The sequence below is a fragment of the Paramacrobiotus metropolitanus genome, unplaced genomic scaffold, assembly GCF_019649055.1.
Source record: "Paramacrobiotus metropolitanus isolate TYO unplaced genomic scaffold, Prichtersi_v1.0 Parri_scaffold0000005, whole genome shotgun sequence".
NCBI lineage: Eukaryota > Metazoa > Tardigrada > Eutardigrada > Parachela > Macrobiotidae > Paramacrobiotus > Paramacrobiotus metropolitanus.
This window is the reverse complement of record NW_026570225.1, coordinates 1,597,013-1,621,251: the sequence shown is the minus strand read 5'-3', so window position 1 is coordinate 1,621,251 and position 24,239 is coordinate 1,597,013. Positions and strand designations below refer to the sequence as shown.

The following is a 24,239-nucleotide window of genomic DNA, read 5'->3' as shown; positions in this document are numbered from 1 at the left end:
CATGACGATCCCGAGCAGCTATGCAAAATAAAATATTTTCTAAATTTTTATCAACCAGTTTAATGGTGTACGCTATGTGGCGGCCGTTTTAAACGGCCGTCAGTATACCAGTTTCGTTAATGTATGCCAGTTTCGTTATTATATGACTGCTACAGCAATAGTAGTGTTTTGGTTGTTAAAAAATTCAAATAAGTATGCTAAGGGATCTCGTTCGGTTTGAATACAAGATATCTATTCGATATTCATATTCAAAAAAGTCCGCCACAGACTCGAAACAAGAATTAGCCTCTAAATTTGACGAATTCCGTATCAAAATTTAAGCATGCAAAACCACGATAAACGTTCCCCATCACTCACTAATTATTGAATGTATTCGGGTGTCATCTCACCTTTCGAGAAGAAGTTGCTCAAGCATTGTGAACATTGGTGATTTTGTTCTTCATATGCGTATTTTGACGAGTCTGAGTCCGCAAATGGGCGGACTGAACGAATGCTTTTGAGCAGACCTGACAGACGTATTCGCGGCGTCCAAGACGCGCGTTTATGTCGGCCTTCAGGTTGTTGGCCAGGGAATATTTCTTGGGGCATAAAAAACAACTGCAGTACAACGCCTTATAAAGAAAGCATCCTGAACTGACACCTGTTTGTTTGAAAACACTGTAGCAAACTGTATCGGCCGCTTCTTGCTTTACTGACCAGTGTGGCTTATAGCTAGTGTGGATACGATCATGAATCTTTAAGACACGTTGGACACTGTACTGCACGCCGGGCCGACGCGGCCGTTTCCTTGTGCCCTTTATTTTTTCCTCCAGTCATTGGTTCTAAAAGTATTTTGTATTTGGTGCAACCAGTAGCAAATTGAAATGGCACATAAAGTAAATTCAAAGGATTTGTGACGGTAGTCATCGTGCACTAAAAACGCCCCATCAAGCCCTCTAACTAAAAAAAATTCATGGCAGTCCTAATAAAAATTCACGGCATTCCTCCTAATTCATGGCAATTCATGGAAATTCGAACATGCCTTAGGTTTTTCTGTATATTTGGCAAAAATCCTACATTAGAAAAACCTGCACTAACACTCTAACAGCAATAACCGGTTCATTTTACTTGGACCTGCATTGATCTGTGTATTTATTTCACTGTATTACAAGCGGTCCAAAGTACTCCAAAACCACAAGAAATGATAACTCAAGCGTAATTTTCGGAAGATAGCTCAACCGGCTCAACCGAAATTTTTTTCATGTATGTATCATAAGGTTACTGATATAGTAGTAGTTATATGAATACTGTACATCTCTTGCAGGTTTTCTGCCTCTCCTCTTTGTTCTCAATGATCTCAGCTCCCACTCATCCAATTTTCTCGCTTTAAAATGTTCTGGAAACTGCTCGGCCTAGCGGGTGATCTAAGGCTAATCGTTGTTTGCTAAATGCAGAACCTCAAGCCCAGTGGTCACTCGAAGGCTTGTTACCATGGAGGCCATAGCGCTAACATGGCTGGTCTGTTACCACGGTCACATTACACTGTACTTACTCAGTTAGCTCAAACATAAAACAGCTTCGGCTGCGCCTCTGCGTTTCCTATGTTCCGTGGGCTGACTGTACGACACTTCGTTGCTATTACAGTTTCGCGAGTTTAGCAGAATGAACAGAAAAACAGCAGCCGAGCCACAAAACGACACAAACTCTATAAACAAAGGACAATAATCTAAGAACTGAACATTAGTAGCAACTGGACTGAGAGACCCCGTTTGCTAAAGTAATACCCGACAATGACAGCAAGCGTCCACAGGTTGGCTAATCACTAAGCCAAACGACAAGAAAAGGAAAAATTCACCTGATACAACCGCCGCAGAGTATTCCCTGTCTTTTGTTAAATCCGATAAACTTAACAAAATCTGTTTTCTTATACAAAAACCAACTATTTTCAAACAAAAAAAATAACTGTTACTGCTTTCTCGAATGGGCTGGAACGTATGAATTTTAAACTAACTTATTTGCCCAGTCGTAAGCCAATATTCATCCGTGCTCATCTGGTTATCTACATTCGAAATAGTTATGACAGGAACTACTGACCAACGCGACGTTTGGGCGAACGGGTGGGCCGATTTTGACGCGGTAAAGTACGTTAGAATTGTCGGAACGGCGCGAAGGTTCATACGCTATTCCGAAATCGATACGCCCCAACGGGGAAACAGAAACTTCGAAAAACAAATTGTTGCCATGGGCCTCCATAGACGGACATGGGCTAAGCCGCACAGTCCCAGTGACAGAGGTACACCGCGCACTTCGGCATCGGTTCGTTAAAAAATCACGAAAAAAATTGGAAAACAATCTCTAAGAAAACGGAAGCCACGACCACAGTTCTTCGAAAACATTCGCTAAAAACAATATTCAGGGAAAAATCGCGGCGTAGTACCTAGATTTCCGAGTTTTTTATGTATTCTTACGTATTCTCCTATAATTAAATTATCCTATAATTAAATACGAACGACCTTTATTCATTACAATTTACGTAATTCTTAGGTTTCTTGGGTTTCCAAGGTTTTCTTAGGTTTCTTAGGTTTCTTAAGTTTCTTAGTTTTCTTAGGTTTATTAGATTTCTTAGGTTTCTTAGGTTATCTCGCATTCATTATATTTTCATACTTTCTTGGCGGAATTAACCGATGCGTTGTCGAAATCGGCGAAACAAACTTTCACCGCAATAGTTGCGTACGGACATGGATCCCATTAGCTATTTGCTAAAAGTAGAATTCGGTAAAGATCTGTGCGCGAATGTAGATTTCCGTATACTGGATAACTACATCCGTAACAACCGTGACAGAGTAAGGTTAAAAAATCTATGTTTGGGAGAACGGGTAGGCCGATTTCAACGCGGTCAAGTGCGCTAGAACCGCTGCAACGACGCGGTGGATGTTACGCTATTACTGAGACGATGCGCCTCGAGGGGAAAAAAGGGGACCGGAAAGGAAAGTTGTTATCTACATCCGTAACCACGTATACACGATTGATAATGTAGCCAATGTTTGGGCGAACGGCTGAACCGATTTCGACGCGGCCAAGTGCGTTAAATTCGTCTCAACGGCGCGAATGTTCTTACGCTATTGCGCCATCGATACGCCCCAAAAGGGAAGGAGTAGCCCCAAAAAACAAATTGTTTGCCATGGCCCCCCATAAACATACATGGTAAATGCATTGTCTGTTCGCGGACCGTTCGGAAAAACCGAGACAGACCGCGGCCTCGGCATCGGCACGTTACAAAGTATTGAAAATTTAAGAAACATGTGCAAAAATTAATCGCAGTCAATACCACCAGCGTGATCGGTATACCTCGTATTCTTTCATATACGATATTTCTTAGATATCTTAGGTTTCTTAGGTTTTTTAGGTTTTTTTAGGTTTCTTAGGTTTCTTAGGCTTCTTAGGTTTCTTAGGTATTCTTAGGTTTCTTAGGTTTCTTGGGCTTTCTTTGGGTTTCTCAAGTTTTCTTAGATTTTCTCTTTCTTAAATTTCGTAGTTTTCTTAGCGGCTGGGACCAATGCGATCAACCGATGCGAAGTGTGCATTTCGTAACAAACTTGCGCCGCAAAAGTTTGTGTACGGATGTAGATCCCGTAGACTGGTTATATGAATACTACTCTGTAACTACGTAACCAGGGTCCTCGACACTTTGCCGTTGTAACCAATTTTCTCGCGTTCCACACATCCAATCTGCCCGCTCTAAAGTGCTACAGAATTCTCTCAGTGTCGAGAGTGTTCCTGCATCATCAATTTTCTGGAAAGCCCAGTACCCACAGTCCAGTGGTCACTCAAAAGCTTGTTACCATGGTGGCCATTAGCTTAACATGGGCTAACTGTAAATCCCCAGATTGTTACTATGTGTTATTATATTGAATTGCCATTGAAGTTCGCGAACTGCTAATAAGCAAAATAACAGGTACTGCTCACGTCTGTTTATTTTGTTCGTGCCTCCTTAATGTAATAGACATCGTGCCATTATTTAATACATATACAGTTAACCTTTTTACATGCTCGAAATCCTAAGACATTATTCATCCGTGCTGGGCTTGTATAAGATTACATACAATGTAGGACTAAATGGTCGCATAATTATATGCGACCATTTAGTCCTACATTGTATGTAATCTTCCGCTTGTACATCATTCTAACTTCCGCTTGTACAGAATGCTGGGTATGGGGCTATATAGCCCCATACCCAGCATTCTGTACGCAAGCGGTGCAGTGCACTTGTACGAAACGGATATTTTGAACTCTGTCGTACAGTGCACTGCGCTGCATACGTACTGTATGTGGAGATGTTGGGTATGCGACCATTTCGTCCTAAGCTGTATCTGTATACTTCGCAAGAATGTCACAAAACCCCATCCCCCCGTAGTGCGAGGGGCAGCCCCCGTGGGGGTGTGAGGGAAGTGTGTATTAATAAATTTCTGATATTTTAATCCCTGTTTGCCAGTGTTCCCGCAGGATTTGCATAACCAGTCGCGACGTCCAGTGTCATAATTGAAGCGCATTTCATTTTCGTGACTTTGATTTGAAACTCTGCGTGAAACGCTTGGAACATAAACAAAGAGGGTAGGTAATTAACGTTTTTTTACAGAAACGTAGATATTTATAGATTATACTGTAGATGAAATATGGACGACGCTTCGCCGGCGAGTTCATGTTGGACTAAATATGGTAAATTTATTGTCTTAGAGCAGCGGAGCAGTGCCGTTTATAGGAGTGGACAAATGAACAACAATTACACAACGAGTTGTACGATGGGAAACAGAAATGAATCTTGGCAAAATGCTGATACGAAAGCAGGACGCTAATCAGTCAAACACTCCGTAAGATACGACACACAACAAACACCAGAAGATTTGGGATGAACCGATCATCCACGGCACGGTGGAAACCCTCCTGGCGGCAGCCCAGTCAGACATGTCAAGCGAGGCCCGTCTTCGAGGTGTGAGCACTAGGGATAACGGCGCATGGCTGGAAGCGCTTCCAGCAGCCTCCGTCGGTAACTTCCTAAACGACACCACACTCAGAATTGCTGTCGGCCTGCGTCTCGGCGTACCAGTCACTATTCCACACCGTTGCGATTGTGGTGAATGGGCCGATGCGCGAGGATGCCATGGCCTGAGTTGTAAAAAAAGTCGGGGCCGGAAGCCCAGGCACAGCTGCATCAGTGTCATTTTAAAGCGCGCATTTGCTTCCGCCGGTAATGAAACGGAACTGGAACCACCTGGTACTTGCCTCACCAATGGCAAGCGCCCCGACGGAGTGACTTTGGTCCCATGGGAAAGAGGAAAGATGTTGACCTGGGACGCCACATGTGTGTGCACGGTAGCCTTGTCGCACATCGCGGCAACATCGAAGCAAGCGGGAGCAGCCGCGGCGCGCGCAGAGCAGGCGAAGTATCGAGAACTCACCCGAGATTACCTGTTCCGTGCATTTGGCGTCGAAACACTCGGACCGGACGCCTCTCGTTTGGTCACCGAAGTCGGGAAGATGATACAACAGGAGACAGGCGAGGTGCGGGCGACGGAGTTTCTGCGCCAACGGATCAGCCTTGACATCCAACGCGGGAACGCGGCCTCTGCCATGGGAACAGCACCAGCATCGGCCAACTTAGGCGAAACCTTCTGTGTGATTAGGCCGCCTATTTCCGTAGTCGGCTGAGGCTGTGTACTCAGTACAATTCTTTCACTTTTATGGAAACTTGTGATTGTTATTGTATCGCCAAATTGAATAAAGTAACTTCGAAGACTGTTGCGATACTGGTTTACGCATAATTATGGTCTACATATAGCCACTGTGGATGCGGTTGTGTAAGTATATCTTTGGGCTTTTTATACAAGCGGTCTAGCACGCAAACTGAAATGCGAGTTTCGTAGCACTTTTTTTTATCTGCACCGAGCGCGAAGCGCGAGGTGCAACTCTATGCCTTCGTCAAGCGATGCACGCATTCATAGCATTCCATAGCAGAGTATACGCTTCCCGTAGCAGAGTTTGTCTGTCGCCCACGAAAAGCGTCGGTCACGCTTTTCCAATTCTACAAATTTTCATTTCCATTGGCAGTGGTATATTCATAGCCTACGCGCTGTTTCAAGGATGTCATTAACATCGTTTTCTAATGGTATTGGAAGCGCGCAATAATACTTGGTGTCGTTAATACTTCAGCACGAAATTTTCTGGTCAGAATTTCGATAAAAACCATTTGTTTTTATCCACAGCGAAATCTTTTTTGAATGTTTTCCTAAATGTAGTGTTCTATAGTGTTTTCCTCAATGTAGTTTCCCAGAATGACAGTAGATCTCGGGATCGTAACAATAGTCTGGAACAGGCCAGCGCAAAACTTGCACCAGCGAGCTTATATTACATATACGCTGGTAACCAGCGGCTGGTTACACCATTCCCGAAGAGCGCCATCAGAACTGGGTTCGCGCGCCATGTCGATTCATAGTTTCACATTCCCAGCGGACCGGCGCTCGCGCTCGGTGCAAGGATGTGGTTAACAACCACCACTAGTAATAATTATCTGACCATTACGGCATACCGCCTTTGGTATACAGACATTTCGGATTTCGACATTTCGGACCTTTTTTTAAATAGAATTTTGGTTTACCAATCAAACGGCTTCCGGCCCGTGCCCGTGACGCCACGATTTTTACGCGACTGAGGCTTGCTCGCCGTGCACGGCTTATTTGCACCGAGCGCGAAGCGCAAGGTGCTGCAATTAAACCTTTGTCAAGGGCAAAACATTTGTCTGTCGAACATTTTTCCTATTCCACAAAGGCACAAAACCCGTTCATTAGTCCATTACCCAGTCGTACTGGCGCTCGCGCTCGTGCAATAAATTGCCAATAATGTGGTTGACAACCACCGCTAGTTTACGCAAGAGCAAAATCTCTGCCATTATCTAAACGTACAGTTACGTGCTACTTCACTACTCGCAGTTCATACAGTACTTATATCTATATAAATATCAAATGTACTGTTTATTCAGTGCAGGGCCATCAGCTTTGCAATCAGGACATAATATTGGCGATCTCACGAGTCACGATACACACCGCTAACGGCATAAAACAATTTTTTTTCAATTTCGCATTGTATTCCGGGATGCATTTTGTAAAGGGAAATTGCCCCACCTGTATAGTTTGGGGCGGTGGAGAAAGCGTAGCAGTACTTCGAGTATCTTATAAAGCAAAATTAAAGGCAGTAGCCACTAGCAAGTGGGCAGATTAGAGTATATAATCTGATCTGCACTCCTAGTATCAGCTGTAGCACATTATAAAACCTGAATTAATTGTATTCTGTTTACAGAGTTTGCTTAGGAGTACTTCAAGACTGATAAAATAAGAATAATATAGATATTCTGTTAAGATGTGCTTGTACATAAGTAATTACCATTTGCACAACAACGTTAGCGTTTATCGTTATTATTTTGCGATGTTTCCGGCTTAATACCGTATGCACCTGTATGCACCTGTATTTGTTAACCCAAGCAAGTTTAGCAGAACAGTCTAGGACACCACGAGCTGGTATGCAAGTTAGCGAAAGGAAGACACGGTGTCCACGCAGTTTTGAATGAAGCGACCAAACGGGTGTTGAGTTCGGCAAAAGTGCAATCGTCACTCGAGCCGGCGGGCTTGGATAGAGCGATGGAAAGCGGCCCGACGGTGTGACAACTTTTCCTTGGAAAAACGGAAAGCCGCTGGTGTCGGATGTAACCGTGGCGGACACATTTGCGCAGACGTACATCGCACAGACGTCCAGAGTGCCGGGTTGTGCAGCGGAAATACGGGAAAACCGGAAGTTAGAAAAATATAGCGGGCTGGCAGACCTTTACATCGCACAGCCGCTGGCGTTCGAAACTACAGGTACATTTGGACCACTGACGAAGAAGTTCTTCTAAGAGCAGTCGAGAAAGATCATCGACAGTACAGGCAACCCCCGCTCAGGAGAGTTTAAGAATTGGTATTGAGATTCAGAGAGGAAATGCAGTGTCTGTTCTCGGTACATTTAGCGACGTGGTAGAGAAGGAAGATGTTTACTTTGCCTTTCATTTGGCGGAACGGAAATGATGTTATGCTTTTTTTGTTAACTGATACTCTTGTATTCATTTCCCAGCACGAATCGCTAATAAAAGTTGATACTTGAATAACTCTGACTTACAGTTATAACTGACACGTTTAGCAGAATGTCATTCAGAGGTCCTCTACACTGATAAAACTGCATTCGGTTCCGTGGAAAGCGTATCTAAATAAAGATACGAATGTTATAAATGTTATCGCATGCGAAGTTGCGAATCCCGTTCGGTTCCTTACTTACAGGTTGAATGTTATAAAGATGTGTATTTTAATTTTTAAGAGAGGTTCTCCTGCAATGCGGCGCTGCAGTCCGGTGTGGTATCATGCAATCAGAAAAGGCAGCCACCAATCAGAACTGTTAGGGGTAGGGCAACGGAAACAAGCTGCTTTGCGGTGAATACGCTGACTGACTACAGTGCTTTGAAGTTTAGCGCCTAACATAGGTCTTGTTTCGAGGTATACCTGTACGCTCTCCGGCCTCTCGTCCAGCGTAAAAGACAAGAATGGAAACCACAGGTCCACAACTATGTATACTCGTATTTTTCGTATACAGCGAGCCATCCAGCGAACGAGGGGTTGCATTTGCAGCATATGCTTAGTTATGCATATAGATATGTTTAGCATAAGCGTACCGTCCGCCGCAGTACTTGGTCGACATGATTGACTTCACGGATATCACAGCGCGGTACAATCTCCGGAAGCCAAAGAGAATCGAAGCCAATGCGAAGAAGATCGGAGAAGGGACTTTGGCCATGCGTTTAAAGGACATCTTTGAGTGCATAAACAGCGCGTAACGCGCGCTGTTCAAAGAGTGCCAGGATAAGAACTTGTTGTTATGGGCCATACGATGACTTCCCGGCGCACCTTAGGCGCACGGCTGCCAACCGCCACAGGGTGCCATCCTGGCGAGAATCGTCAAATTGACGATTCTCGCCAAGATGGCACCCTGTAAATAAAGTCTACAGTAGATACAATGTACGACAAAAAGAGGTTGAACCGATCAGTCGGTCCGCGGTTCAAAATAACCTCGCAACGACACGCCACCACTAAAACTTGGACGCTTGCGAGGTTATTTTGAACCGCGGACCGACTGATCGGTTCAACCTCTTTGTCGTACATTGTACTTCAACTGGAGGGGCGGAGCTCCAGTCAAACTGATGAAATGAACCGGTTCAGTTCGTCAGTTCGGGCCTCCAGTTGCTCCAGTAGGAGCGTTCCCATCAGTTTCAGTTGGAGACTTGGAGTATACCGCTTGCTTTCGACTTTATAGTTTTATGGCACTTCGAACGCTCATGACTTAAGTCCATTACTACCAAATTTTCCGCAACTAGGATCTAAGGAAAACGAATGTCAACATAGTAAGCCCACTCGCATTGCCACTCGGGAACCCTTGTTCAATAGGCGGGCAAGCCAAAAGGTACGGTTTGGCTTGATGCAGCGAGATCTGCGATTTTTTTGCCTAAGTTTTGAAGTTTCACACTGCAGTTTCACTGCTGTCAGTGCAGTACTCGGGCATAGCGCGTCGGCCGTCGGCCGAACTGGATTCCGTTTCAAGCGACGAGTAATATTTTAACAAGGCTGCGCTCGGCGCTCAATATTTGATATACAAGAGTCATCCTCGGCTTCGCCTCGGATGCTCTTGTGGTCTACGATCAATTTCCAGGAAAATAATTTTAGTACAATTCAAAATCTAGCCATAGGTCAAAATATCGTTTGGCATATTGTCCAAACTTTGATAGGAATGAATTTATTATATGAAAACAGACACAGAACGATACATTACAGTGAATTTACTAGCTTTGATTTGTTAAGAGTTTTCATTTTAATGTGTTTTTGTTGTAAGATTTTGCATTTAATAATCACGAGACGGAAAATTAATAGTAATAGCACGACTAATAATCGAAGAGCGGCGCTAATTTGCTAACTGCTCTGTTACTCTGTAATTACACGGCATCTGCATTCTGATCCATGACATTGGCTATCATTTTGATTATTCTGGGAATATTGAAAATCTTTTAATAATAGTAATACTGAACAGAAGGCCAAACGGCGCACAGTGGTAACGGTTCCGCTCACTGAGATGTAGGTATAAAGATAGAACGGTGTTAGCAGGAACAGAATTTTTAGGAACAGATCCCATTATTTCCGTTTAACGGTAACAAAAACAGCCTAAGGCCTCGTCCCCTTTCTAAAGCGTATCTCGTTACGATACAGCACCGTATCCAGCTTTGCTACAGTACAAAAATGGGACACTGGTGCGCGCCACCAAGGCGCCACCGCCACCACCGATCCCTGGAATATTGGTACTCCTGTAGGTTAAGTAAATTCATGTTGAAATTCGGCCGTTTCAGAATAACTAGCAAATAAAGTGCACCGCTGCTGGCTTGCATTAAAAGACCGAAGCGAAGCGGGAAACAGTCTTGTCGAAACATTCTAACGGTAAGTCTAATCGCATGTGCCGTTTTTTGCTTGTGTTGTTCATTAGGTTACTCCGTAGTTTCCGTTAGTGGTATTGGCAGCGGTAAATAACTTTCGATCGATTGCTCTGACCACTAGAAAGTGTCAATGGTGTTGTTGCGAGAGCTCTGACTAGCACTCGATTGCCAGAATCAATTTTATGGCACGTCCGGCAAAACGATAACTTCCCATTCTGCTTGAAAATTTTGACTACTGATTACTGAACAGTTCATTCCGGATTCTTCGTAGCCGTAGGTTACGTTTTTTACTTTGCATGTTGGCTGTTGTGCAACCGCCGCTCCGTTCAACAGTAGTATTGCATTACTAGTTGGGCGATCGGTGCGAATGGTGTATCTGTATTGTATGGCATCCAGTGAGATAGATGTATTTTGACTCGATGTAAACTTTGAAGGGTTTTGGTTTCCGGTTATTCTGATCAGAAGTTTTCGGGGCTTCCAATTAGCTGGTCTCACGGCGGGTACTTTTTGAAAACAAAGTGGATGTGAACCCTTTAGGAGCATGCTGAACAATTTTAGCAGTAATTTTACCTGCACTGTGAATCTGCTATATATTATCTCCGTAAAGTAAGTTTGCACGCTTTGGATATGGAATGCTACCGCTTTAGCTTTGTCAAGAAAGCCAAAATGTAAAAAAAGCTGTAAATGCTGGCGAATTTAGCATGTTCCGATCAGTGTAGTAATGATCAAAGGGAGGCGATAAATGGTTGACCTTGGACAATAGCGTCCATTCATATCTGGTCCAAGCCAGTACTAGCGGGAATAGGAGGTCCTGTACAGATAACTTCTGTTCACTCATGACTCATGAGTGAACCGTGAGTGAATTTAAATCATAAGTGAAATCTGTTGATCAACAGATTTCACCGGCGGTTACGTGCGGTTCCCGTTATTTCGTAGGTTCGGTCAGTGGATAGTGTGACCCTTTGCGCGGTTCGGTTCCTTTGACTGCTCAATTACTCTGCTATAGTCCTGACCAGCGGGCACGCATGGTTATCGGTTCCGTTCTCGTGCGGTTTTAATTTCTACGTAGGAACAATAATACAAATTCCTGTAATTTCTGTTCGTTCGGCTGGTCTGGTCAGGCGTCTAGTTTTGGACGCACCTTGGGAAAATACAGTGCTGCATGAGCAGTTTTGATAGTCGCACTTCAAATTAATATAGCGCATATTCTTGTTCAACTACGCCGGCATAATGCACTGCGTTCGTATGAATTCCCGGGAACTTTCGTTTCGCGCACCCTAAAATACCTCTTAATTTTTTGTAAAAATTGGTGTAAAAACCGGTTATGAGAACCTGATATGAGTAGAATAAAGTTCTAAAGCGTTCAAATGCATCATGAGTATGCGATGCGATCTTCTCAAAAATTTGCATGTGAACGATCGAATACGAGGATCACGGTCGTTTTTACTCCGAACCAGAGCTCCAGAATTTTTTAAATTCTAAAATGAATTTCAAAATCTATGTTTCTTGTAATTTATGCGTTTTAAAATTTACGGTGTATGAGAGCGCAATAAAGCGAAATCTCCCGTGCATGTAATACATCAGTTTGGTATCATGTACCGGTAATGAACACACACTCACTTAAATGAAAACGTCAGGGTGACAAAATTTTTGTAAATTTGGTTTCTTCGGTAGAAGTATGACAAGAAACTTGAAAAAGGGATGTTGGTTTATCTGTTGTTGTTGCTGCAGCAAGTTCAGAAAACTTTTTCATTACTATGTATGGAATTTTACTGTATGTAGATGAAGGGTGTGCATGTGTACATTTGATTTTCTGTTTTTATTAACATTTGATAATAGGCAAAGCACCCGCGGACTCACAACAGATCTTTGATGCCGTCTGCGCCGCCAGTGTCCTGTACAATTCCGCCGGTGTGGAATCACCGCGCCGTGGAATCACCGGAATCAGTGCTTGGCTTGCTGAGAGTCCCTTATATAAAAACTGTGTTTAACTGTGATCTTGCCGATTGTGGTGTGTGTGTGTTTACTTGGTTATAGGGAACACATAATATTATATACAAAGTGATAATTAACTATTAACTGTCATTCTTATCATCCTTCAGACAATCGTGGAAGAAATCATCCGGACAGCTTTCGTAACGTCTGATTATCCTGTAATCCTATCGATTGAGAATTACTGCTCCCTGGCACAGCAGCGTAAAGTGGCTGAGATTTTCGAAGTACGTATTGTACTGAATTTACATCCGTAGTGCGGTGCAACACCGGCGCGGCAGTAATTGAATGGGCTGGTGTCCGGTGCCGTAATCACTGCTGAAACATACGGCATTGCAGAAATCTTCGCGGATAAGTTATTCCGAAATTATCTACCCGACAAGACCTACTTCCCATCCTTAGCATAGAAATTCTTAACAATAAGGATTAAACCAACCAAAATAAGACCGTAACACCACCGTTCTGTACCATTCTGCTGACAAATAGTTCCGAAAATGCATCTATAAACTACGGTACAGTCACAAATAACCGCTTATTGTCACGATATTGATTGGACAAAGTTCGACAAAGTTAAGCGCTGCTTTAAGAGTTATCAATATCCCGGAATTTCTACATGCTTGAATTTTCCTGACACCATAAGCTCTGCCTGCGTGTGTCCGGCACGTGTGATCTTATGGCCAGACAGGAATGTATAAGTACAGTAAGTGTTTTCGTACGCCATCATTTCCAGCAATTGTCTACATTTCGACCGCAAAATGGCTTTAATCAGCAATAATTATTAATTTCAGAAATCAACCAGTGCATGTACAATCCTTGTACGATCGGCACTTGCCAGGAAGACATGGTTGGAGGCTACACATGTCTGTGTCCAAAGGGCTTTGAATTCATTAATAACCGCTGTGAAGATGTCAACGAGTGCGCTGAATCACCCAATCTCTGTTCCCCGGGAATGTGCATGAACAGCGTGGAAGCTATCAGTGCCGCTGTCCGAAGGGTTTCCAATAGATGCCGGGAGGCTGTATGGCAGTACGCCAGTGTCAACTGCCCGGTATCTGTGGTGTGGGTGTCTCGGGGACGAGATGCGTAGATTTAATGGATGGGTCATTCCAGTGCTACTGTCCTGTCGGGTATCAAGCGGTGCGCGGATCTGCTTGTGTTGGTAAGTTAGTTTGGTGGAGCTTAATTTAAGTTGAATCCACAGTTTCCATTATTTTCGATGCGATACAATTTTCTGCTGTGTTCCCTGAAAATCAAGGAATGCGCGATGAATCCCTGTACTCCTGGAACGTGTATGAACCGTCCGGGATCATATATCTGCAACTGCCCCAAAGGTTACCAGACAATGAACGGGCGGTGTGTTGGTACGACAAAGCTTAAAATTGATAGAATTATAAGAACACTAGCAGACCCCGCGCAAATTGCGCGGAATAAGTCCGCGAAGGATTATTATTACCTTTTCATACTAAACGCAAAACTATAAAATAACGATTACAAATGTAATTTTAATGAGCGAAACCTCGTGCAATTTAATTTATTTGCATAGGCAAATGTTTGAATGGCTTAACGTCTCGTCGATTCGTTGGCTCAGATTGCGGAATAACGCGTAGAAATTTGAAAGTTTCCCCTCAAAAATTGCCGCTTCCATGTGCACCTTATTAGTTCTACAAACAGTAAATAAATTTTAAATAAATAAATTCAAAGACACCCCGTCTGCCACTTCCGATTTCCGGCCGCATTTCCCGATCGGCGCGGGCGTCCGGATCCCGTTACAGCACTGTTATACCACAATCATTGTCAAGCTGGCATTGTCAAACTTCCCGTGTTTTATTTTGTTTTTGTTAGGGCATTATATATAAAAAAACATTCGAAAAACAAAATCAAAATTGGCGTGTTTCTGACGTCAAACCTTTTGGATGTACATGTTGGACCAAAGCGTTGGAATTTGTAACAAAATTAATTCATTTAATTTTCGCAAAGGTTACTGGTATAAAATTCTTAATGGAATTTTAAACTTCATAGATAATTCTCATAAAAATCGTCAAAAGCCACAACAATTTTCATGACAAATGACAACTGTAATAACATAATAATTAGGTCAACCCTTTCCTTTTCAAATTTTCTGAAAAGCAGGAGGCCCATTTGACCAAGCACTCGCATGGAGCGAAATTTCCCGCTACCACTGTGACTTTTCCGTGTTTTACTGAGCCGGTACATCACGCGTCCGGCTCACTGTTACTACAGACTGTATTTTCCGCCATTTTGAACTCCAAATCTGTCCGTAATTACAATCTGATTCCAGAATCCAGTATTCGACCACTATTGTTGCCCACGCAGCCACGCTTAATAATAAAAAAAACCAAAATGTGAAAAATTTCCAAGATGGCTGACCGACTAATTCCTACTGACCACTGACCAGTTACCTAACTATTACCGTGTTTTGCAAATATGTGTGCCCCCATTGACAGAATCCCCGCGATACCGTTCCCTCCCGCCTCCCTTACCTTGTGTAGCTGTCTCGCCATGACTTTGAAGCTCTAAAGGAGCAAACAAATTTAACAAATTTAGGTATTCTATCCGCGACCACGTCTCCCCCCCCCCCGCCCCGCCAAATAGCGTCCCCTTCCGATCCGAAGGCATTGCACAAATTGGACACTAATCGGTTAATTGGACACTAATCGGTATACCCTAATTGGTAAAATTAATACGGCACCGTAACTCTGTGAGTGAAGAACCAAACCACTTTGGGAGGCGACTACTTTATCTATGGAATTTTGAGCCATTCGTAACGGGATAGCACGTTGACTGTGAAGTCTTTCAAAATAGCCACTTTTAAACTTCACTTGCTTTTTGAAAAGACTTTTTAGAAAAATTTATGATTGAGGGCTACAGAGCCATAACGGTAATGGCTGTTGTGAACTGTGGTGTGCTAACGAACCTGATAGCGAAATAAGTAAGCTAATGCATTATTCGCATTACCACAGCCTCTCGCACTCGAGGTGGCAGTTATAGCGTTAACAGGTTTTTGACGTTCCCGTAGGTTTTGCATGTTAGGTTCTGGAATGTTTTCTCAAAACTGGTTTTGGTTTTCACAAAACTAACTCTTTTGAGCTCATCCACATACCTTGCGTTATCGAATGATATACAGAGACCTAAGTTTCGCTCACTGTGTCGCTCAGAAAAGGGAGACAGACACGATTTTTGTGCACCTTCTTATTCTTTTATTATAAAGGATGTGAATTATGAAGTACTGAATAAGATGATACGTGACTACATAATGATAACTAACAAAACGAGATACTGATGACGCATTTAATGATAATAATTATTTATAGCGATTGATTGTGAAAAAGCGGGGTGTAGTCCCAATTCGCGCTGCATTTCTGCGCCGGATAAACAGATGACGCGCTGCGAGTGCGCACCGGGTTTCCGTGGTCAAGGCAACGCCGCAACGGTGCCTGCATAGGTAACAATTGCATTCGAATTCTTTGCTGGGTGTTTTCTGAAAGTTGGCGGCTGCTATCTGCAGCCATTAATGTCTGCGAAAGCAGTACAAATCTATGTGGCGAATCCGGAGATAGCACTGCCATGACTGACGGTTCTAACGACTGCCAGTGTCCAAGAGGTTGGCAGAAGATTGGTTACCCTCCGAAGTGCGTGGACATCGATGAATGTATGCTGTACAGTCCCTGTCTGGTCGGAGACTGTTAACACCAAGGGAAGCTATTCCTGCATATGCCCTAAAGGTTTTCTGTTTGATTCCTCAGCGGAACACTTTGTTGGTACGCCGCTTGCACTGCATGTTGTATGGCTCTCAGAAATTTATGCACGGCCTTTGACACTGTCAGATGTCCTAATGTGCTGTTTCAGATCCACCATGCTCACCTGGACGATGTCAGAATTTGGAAGGCTCATACGAATGCTCATGTCCATCCGTTACGAAAATACACTGGGAGGCTGTATCCGTAAGAAAACAAACCAAAACGAAACGATTTTGGTTACGAAAACACAGCCAGCGCCATTGTTGTTGCATGTATTGTATTTTTCAGCTATCAAGCAGTGCGCGATTACAAATCCTACTCCTGGTCAGTGTCAAGATGTGACTGCATCCTATAGCTGCATTTGTCCCAAAGGCTGGATGGTGCAAAATGGGGCTTGTGTCGAGATCAATCAGTGCATTCCTGTGAATCCATGTGGAAGAGGAACTTGCCGAAAATCACCGGGATCGTATACTTGTGACTGTCTGGCTGGGTATACATTCGTCAATGGCCAGTGCATAGGTATATTCGGGCGCAACGCCGCTGCATTTACGTTTTGGTGTTACATATAACTTTGCTGCTTTTGGTAGACGTTGATGAGTGTGCGGCTCCAGCAAATCCTTGTGTTACCGGGAACTGCGTTAACACCGAAGGCTCGTATTCTTGTGTCTGTCCCAAAGGATTCTTCTTGAATCAGAAATTTTGTGAAGACCGAAATGAATGCGTGGAATTCCTGGGTGACCTTTGTCCAGATGGTGGTACATGCGTCAACACGCCGGAAAGTTATCGATGCACCAGTCCCCCTAATTTTGACTGGATCGAAGGAAAATGTGCCAGTATGTGTCGGAAGCTAAATGTTCGGTCACACTGATTCCATCTGTAGTAATCGAGTGCATCTTTAGATTTGAATACTTGCGAATACGTCGGATGTGGAGCCCTAGCGCTTCCATGTGCTAATAGTATTGATGGACCAGTTTGCAGATGTCCACCGGGATACTATGGCGATGGAAGAATGGCATGCAGTGAATATTTGCCTTTTATAAAGCAGTGGAAATAAAGGCTGTAAGTCATGATTTCTGCAGAAGCTGTGTGTTCAGACGGGATGGAAAATGACCTTATGAAAGAAATATGCGTAAGTATGATCAAATGTTTTGTTTTCTTGTTTCGCAATTTGAAGTTAAAAATTTAAAAAGTTGGGGAAGCAGGCTTATTCAATCTAATATGATTTGGGATTTGTATTTAACTCTTAGTTGACTGACAGTGTGAGAACACCATCGGTGCATTCGCCTACAGGTGTCCTCCGGGCTTCCGCAACGCCGGAGGACCGACGAGACCGTGTGTGGACATACTGGAATGCAGGGACAATCCGAATCCATGTGCACCTGGAAACTGTGTCGAAGTGAGCATTTTAATTTCCTTATTTGCAGTTAGGTGCACGTTAAGTGCGTGATAATAGCTTCTGTGCTTTTGCAGACGAGTGGCGAATAGTTCTAACTGTTCGCCACTCGGTTTTCAGTTCCTGAACGGAGCCTGCAAACAAATCAACTACTGTGCTATTGAAGACAAGTGCAAACCCGGAACATGGTACGTGGAACATGTCAGATGTTCAGCTACGATACATACGTTTTGCTGAATTGCGCTATTAATTGTGTGCAGCGCTTTAACGCAAGGATCGTATTTGTGCAACTCCCCACCGTGATACCGATCCACATTATAACCTCCCAAAACTGCAGTCGTAAGTTCTTCGGAAAGAATTGTTACACTCTAAGCAAAAATTATTTTATCCAGAAATCAACGAGTGTGAACTCATCCCACCTCCCTGCGGCCTCGGGTGCTGTCAAATGTATTGACACCCTCGGATCGTATCAGTGCCTCTGCGGACACATTGGTAGCTTTCAATCAGATCTATACAGTCACCCGGTATGCAGGGATTCACCGGACCGGCACATTCGTTGATCGCTGTAAGAAACACGATGTACAGGGTAAACCGTTAACTTCAAAACTTCGGAAATGTTTTTACCGGTGCAGGCGCCGCCGGTGCTGTTAGTCCAGCCAAAAGGACATAAGCAGTTATAACTTCCTGGAGTATTGACGCAGTTTCCTGGGTTGCATGGATTGAAAGGTGGAACACATTCATTGACGTCTACGAAAACGAATGCAAATTTCACTACCTAGTACCTAATCCTGGTATAAGTTTTTGCAGGGATTTCAGGAATGTCGTCTCAGTATAACGTACCAACACAAAGCTTTAGATTAAAAACTTGCCAATTACAGATGTTGATGAATGCGAACTGGCTCCATGTCGCCATGGTGTATGCCAATGTACCAAAGGAACACATGTCGATGTGATGCTGGCTACGAGTTTGTTGGCGGAACATGCGTCTGTAAGTTTACCAATTCTGGTGCTCCAGGTTTATCCGCGAAATCTTTGCTTACAGTTACCTTTCCTTACAGATATCAATGAGTGCACCTTGTGCACCCAACGCACAGTGCCAGGACACGGACGGTGGCTTTTATTGTTTTTGTCCTCCTGGATTCACTTCTGAAAATCCTAAGGCAACGATCTGCAAAGCTATCTCTACGGTGGACGTCACTACTATGCGCTTTAGCTTTTTTATTGGTTTTGTATGTGATAGGCAAAAAAATATTTGTGAACCGTTAACTTGCTACCGCGATGGCACTTGTCGGCATACTACCAAATCGGTATCGATGGACGATCACTGGACGACTGCGAGTGCATTATTAATTTTGCCAAGGATATATGTGGCCAGGGCAGGAGTGTGTTTTTGATTTGCTAAATAAACTGCTTCAACTATAGGTCATGTCAATGTGTTTGTTTTTATTTACTTAGGTTTACTGATTGATACTACGGTACTTGCCCAAAAGGCTTCCAGATGATTCAGAACGGAACCCAGATTGTGTTAGTACGATAAATTTCATTTCGCTGCCCAAATTAATTTTACAACGGTGTAGTTATTATTTTTTGCAGATATCAACGAATGCATGACCGAGCCCAATCTGTGCCTGAATGGTCGCTGTATTGACACCGTCGGGAGTTACACGTGTGAATGCAACAAAGGTTACAAAGTCTCATTCCAACCAAATGGTCAAACGATTTGTGTTGGTACGTGCTTCTATATGTCGTAATTATCTGTAAAGTCTGAAACCTGACAACTGTATCTTTGCAAGATAAAATACTCAAAACTGCTACATTTTTTCTGCTGACCAGATGTGAACGAATTGTAAAATTGTCGTTCCTTGTGCGCAACGAACTGCATTAACGTACCCGGGTCATACACTTCCCAGTGTTTTGACGGCTTCCAGGCTGTGGAAGGACCAACGTGTGCTCGTACGTTGCTGACGTTGAAATGTATATTTTTTAGTAACGGATATTAACGGGGTTATTTTTGTGTGTTTAATACGACTCAAATAAGGATTTCGCTAAAATTAATCTGCTTTGTAATTCCCTTAATGCAGGTGGAAACCAAGCAAAGGTTATCGTTTTCCGCGTCCAGCTATTAACCAGAAATGCGGATAAGCGGGAATTATTTGTTGTTAATTTTGAGCTAGGATGTTTTGCGTGCCAGTTGAATGCCTCTTCCGATGTTCTGGAAGTTTATAGTCTTTCAAAATTATGTGACGGCAGACCGGATTGTGTTGGAGGAACGGATGATAATCGCGACTACATTCCCTGGTCGCGTAAGTGTTTTCCCTTTGAACAGAGCCTACAAGGACTCGTCGTCTTCATTCAGTTCAAGTACATAAAATTGAATACGGTAGTAAAAGACACAAAGATTAATGTTTGCCTTCGTTACTAACAACACGTCGAAAACAAACGAACTGACACGCAATAAAGCGTGTGCGGTTTTAGGTGAATATTCGCCCAACTGTGTGCACGGCGTATGCTTGGTTTATTCGGCCAAATCCGAGTGCTTTTGCGACGATGGATAGAAGTATACTGGATGCGACTGCACCACTCCGGGTACATTCAATATTATTACTTACTACTGTTAATAACCACAACAATCACTCATTGTGTGAATTGATAAAACCAAAAGCGAAAGTATAAATAAGATTCAAGTATATACGCTGAAAGTTCCGCAAAAAATTAATGGTCTCCGGTTTAAAAACTGAACAAAACGATTGAAAATTTTCGTAAGCTTTGGCAGTTATTCACCTTTTTGGACGCAGACTGTGGGAGTGTTACAAGTACAAATCTCGCGTCGGTGGGATCTGAGTATGGAAATTTGCGATGGCGATACCGATGAGGAAACTGATGAGGATGGATGAAGAGAGGAATGAGAATGAGGACCTGGGAAGATGAAGACGATCAATCAAAAGCCGAATTTGATGAGCGACGATGCTACCGTCGTAATGAAGAGGTCTGTCGAGTAAGAACTGTTTTACAGTTGAATGTGTCTAGCGACTATTTAACGCTTAATTGGATCTCCGTAATCGAAGCTACAGAACTGCCGCCAACGTTCGCTACTTTGTCTTCTGTCAGCATGTCTTCTGGAATGAACGTAATAGTACATACATTTCGTATCCGTTAACCACAAAAGAAAGCCAGTTTATGATGTTGTCAATGTGGAAGAAGCTGTGGACGTCGTTTTCGGATCGACCGGAATATCTTTTTACCGAACCGAAACGGTCGAGTCTCCAGTATCTAAAACGTTTAGAGTGAAAGTTGCAATGTCTATAACAGACAGATAAGGTAGATTACCTTCCGGCCTGTTCTAGGCACTGCGGTTTTCCTGAAAACAGCTTATGACGAGCACCCTTTTTCGACGATTATTTCGAAAGGGTGCTCGTCATAAGCTGTTTCAATGCGGCTTCCATCGCGAGATGTAGGGTAAGTACGAAAATAGTATACAAAATTTTAAAATGTGTGATAAACCGCATTGTTGGGGATTTAATTTAGGTTCCACGACAATTGTAGGTTACTTGCAGGTAAGTTTTATCATAGATATGCATGCAAAAACTGTAAAATTTTGATCAAAATAATGCAGCGTGCGTGACTACGGTGACGTGGCCGCGTCGTCTGACGTCGTGTGATTCAGAATCTTCTGTCAGAAAAATTATTATACCACTCGGTCACAAGATTTGTGAATTTTCGTGGCGAGTCCAAACTCGGTGTGCTGAAGTACCAAACCTGGACACTACTGGGCACGTAGCTGCCGAAATGCGCGGTAGCGTAAACGGACGGCGGCCGGTAGATTCCATTACGAGCCGAGAGTAGTGATTTCAATATGAGTACTTAATTTTTTTCTATCAGTCTGTGCTGGGCTCATAGAAAGAGGTTGTACGTGCTGTGCTTGAGTCGTCTGATTTCAGGTATAGTTATGCGGAGTCTGGTGATAGAGATAAGTGTAGACTGCGCTGTTAGCTGCATTGTCATAATGGGTTGGATAAAGAAATTTGATAGATCGTAACAAAATATTTGATATAATTATCCATTCTTTGAGACCATCTCCGTAAGTAATCGATTCACGTTGGCCAGCGGCCGCTGTTTTAGTGACGTTGGGCGAATTTTACTGGTCGATTTAGAAAGTATCTCGGATTCGGGATTTGAAGCTATATGGCTTGTTTTTTCGTGTAGGCGTTAGTGTGTATTCACAGCTAATCTGGAGCTTTCGTTTCTTCTACATTTATAAGTCTGCAGCCTGCAGAATAAACACTGTGATTAAAAACGAAATTAGATGCCGCACGCAGCGTAAAGTCTCTTGTTCTTGCTCTTCTGACCGTGGTCTGGTACCCTACTGTTGATATATCAATTTTGAAAATAACTTTAGTAGGGCCAACAATAAAGCTAGAGTTAAGAGTACTGTGCATTGGGAAGCAGTGTTCTGGAGAATGCCTTTCATAGATACAATGCCTGCATCTTCGCATATGGACAAACCGATATTTGCAGCAGTTGATTCAGCGAAGAAGTGTTATGAGGACTGTTGCTTCAAAATCGATTTCATGAATATTTGTAGGTTCCGGGAAGTCTTACACGATGATGGTTCATTTACATTAGAACAGCCGGGTATAATCCGCGGTTATGTAATGAATTATTTCTGCGAGTGGAGAACGATGTCACAAAGAAGGTATTGTACAAGGTAGAAGTATTTTACATCGGAGTCTACAACGAGAAGGTCTACTATATGCCTAGTTCGAGATATTAAATTAGTAATATCTGAATTTTGTTTGATGTAAAGGCTAACCGTAAGGCTTACTTCAGAATACCTTGACCACATAAATTTATCGCCCTTATGCATTGTGTTACTCATATAGTACGACTTTTGTAGAACCGATCACAGTTTGCGTGTACGGGAACACAACATTTTGGGTCCTTACGTGGACGGCTTGACTGTAGCAGCGGTTGAGTCGTTTGAGGTTTGTAATTGCTTTTGCCGTGCGTATGCGGCAGTATCTTTGCGTTACACAGTGTGCATTATTGTTATTATAGTACATTATAATACCAAACCAGTCAGTACATCTATGACGCTTTCGTTGCAGATATCGATGAATGTGCTGTTAATGTTTTCGCTGTTTTGCGAAACCGATGGAAATTTTTACTGGTTACCCTTACCTTAGCGTAGAAATGCTTAACAATAAGGATTAAACCAACCAAATTCAAACTGCGACATCACCGTTCTATGCCGACGAGTGCGTGGCCAAGACTAATCCATGCAAACCAAGCCAATGTGTCAACTTGGCGGGCAGTTTCACCTGCGTGGGTCCGGCCAATTATGATCTTGTGGGCTGGCAGGAATGTATAAGTAAGTATTTTTCGACGCCATCGTTTCCATCTGTCTACACTTCAACCGCAGAACGGCGCTAATCAGAAACCAATTTTAGAAATCAACCAGTGCATCACTTTGCATGTACAATACTTGTACAATCAACACTTGCCAGGAGGATATGGTTGGAGGATACACCTGTCTGTGTCCAACGGGCTATGAATTAATTAATAATCGCTGTGAAGACGTCAACGAGTGCGCTGAATCACCCAATCTCTGTTCCCCGGGAATGTGCATGAACAGCGTGGAAGCTATCAGTGCCGCTGTCCGAAGGGTTTCAATAGATGCCGGGAGGCTGTATGGCAGTACGCCAGTGTCAACTGCCCGGTATCTGTGGTGTGGGTGTCTCGGGGACGAGATGCGTAGATTTAATGGATGGGTCATTCCAGTGCTACTGTCCTGTCGGGTATCAAGCGGTGCGCGGATCTGCTTGTGTTGGTAAATTAGTTTGGTGGAGCTTAATTTAAGTTAAATCCAGTGGAGTCCCAACCGGTCTAGGAAAGTTAGGAAATCACTTCGCGCGAAGCGCGAAGGTGACGGTGGTTTAAGACCTTTTTCAGGTCGGTCAATGTAATTTTGTACTAGAAACTTCTCCAGTTCGCACAATATCAGCCTGTAGGCTCGCGATCGCTCGCACCTGACCATCCCGCTTGTTCAGCTCGCTCGCAGTTTTTTTTCTATTGCTCAGCTCGTTCGCAAATTCGCAAAACGACGCCTGCTCGCTCGAAGTGCTCGCGAGCGCCGAGCGCTCGTGAGCCGAGCCGAGCGGCTGGGCTCGTGCAGGGCTCTAGACTGGAAGTGGCCTTGACATGCGACAGCCCAACCGTGTCTAGCGAGGCATAATCCGTGTTTCCACGCAGATGTCGTACAGCCATCAAGGTGGCGTTCATTGGTGTGAGAAGTGCCGCGGATGTCGTCCAGCGGAAAAGGCACACGACAGCCTATGGCACCAAGGCTGGATGGTGCAAAATGGGGCTTGTGTCGAGATCAATCAGTGCATTCCTGTGAATCCATGTGGAAGAGGAACTTGCCGAAAATCACCGGGATCGTATACTTGTGACTGTCTGGCTGGGTATACATTCGTCAACGGCCAGTGCATAGGTATATTCGGGCGCAACGCCGCTGCGGTTTCGTTTTGGTGTTACATATAACTTTGCTGTTTTTGGTAGACGTTGA

General features: G+C 43.6%; 1 protein-coding gene and 2 long non-coding RNA genes across 8 annotated transcripts; all 3 read left to right on the top strand.

Annotated features, from left to right (window-relative positions):
* The first annotated feature begins 9,323 nt into the window (after positions 1–9,323).
* On the top strand, positions 9,324–19,425 carry LOC129580872 (fibrillin-1-like). The gene is made up of 15 exons (XM_055471595.1): positions 9,324–9,513; positions 12,371–12,542; positions 12,634–12,750; positions 13,312–13,682; positions 13,779–13,884; positions 15,856–15,986; positions 16,050–16,302; positions 16,391–16,485; positions 16,570–16,800; positions 16,869–17,114; positions 17,181–17,300; positions 17,361–17,410; positions 17,572–17,677; positions 17,752–17,793; positions 19,268–19,425. The coding sequence occupies exons 8-15, from the start codon at positions 16,398–16,400 to the stop codon at positions 19,423–19,425; spliced, it is 1,041 nt and encodes a 346-aa protein (XP_055327570.1). The 5' UTR covers positions 9,324–9,513; positions 12,371–12,542; positions 12,634–12,750; positions 13,312–13,682; positions 13,779–13,884; positions 15,856–15,986; positions 16,050–16,302; positions 16,391–16,397.
* LOC129581208 (uncharacterized) lies at positions 17,801–19,198 on the top strand. The gene is made up of 7 exons (XR_008689464.1): positions 17,801–17,862; positions 17,935–18,013; positions 18,067–18,239; positions 18,307–18,465; positions 18,553–18,662; positions 18,733–19,056; positions 19,130–19,198. It is a non-coding gene; the product is annotated as an uncharacterized LOC129581208 (long non-coding RNA).
* Positions 19,426–19,514: 89 nt separating the features above from the next.
* LOC129581207 (uncharacterized) lies at positions 19,515–23,330 on the top strand. Of its 6 annotated transcripts, none has more exons than XR_008689459.1 (8): positions 19,518–19,627; positions 19,756–19,977; positions 20,150–20,260; positions 20,470–20,660; positions 22,257–22,367; positions 22,569–22,656; positions 22,780–23,042; positions 23,122–23,330. It is a non-coding gene; the product is annotated as an uncharacterized LOC129581207 (long non-coding RNA). The 6 variants fall into 6 exon arrangements; XR_008689463.1 differs by having other exon boundaries at positions 22,257–22,379; XR_008689460.1 differs by lacking the exons at positions 22,257–22,367; positions 22,569–22,656; positions 22,780–23,042; positions 23,122–23,330 and having other exon boundaries at positions 19,515–19,627; positions 19,756–19,772; positions 19,849–19,977; positions 20,470–21,051.
* The last annotated feature ends 909 nt before the right edge of the window (positions 23,331–24,239 follow it).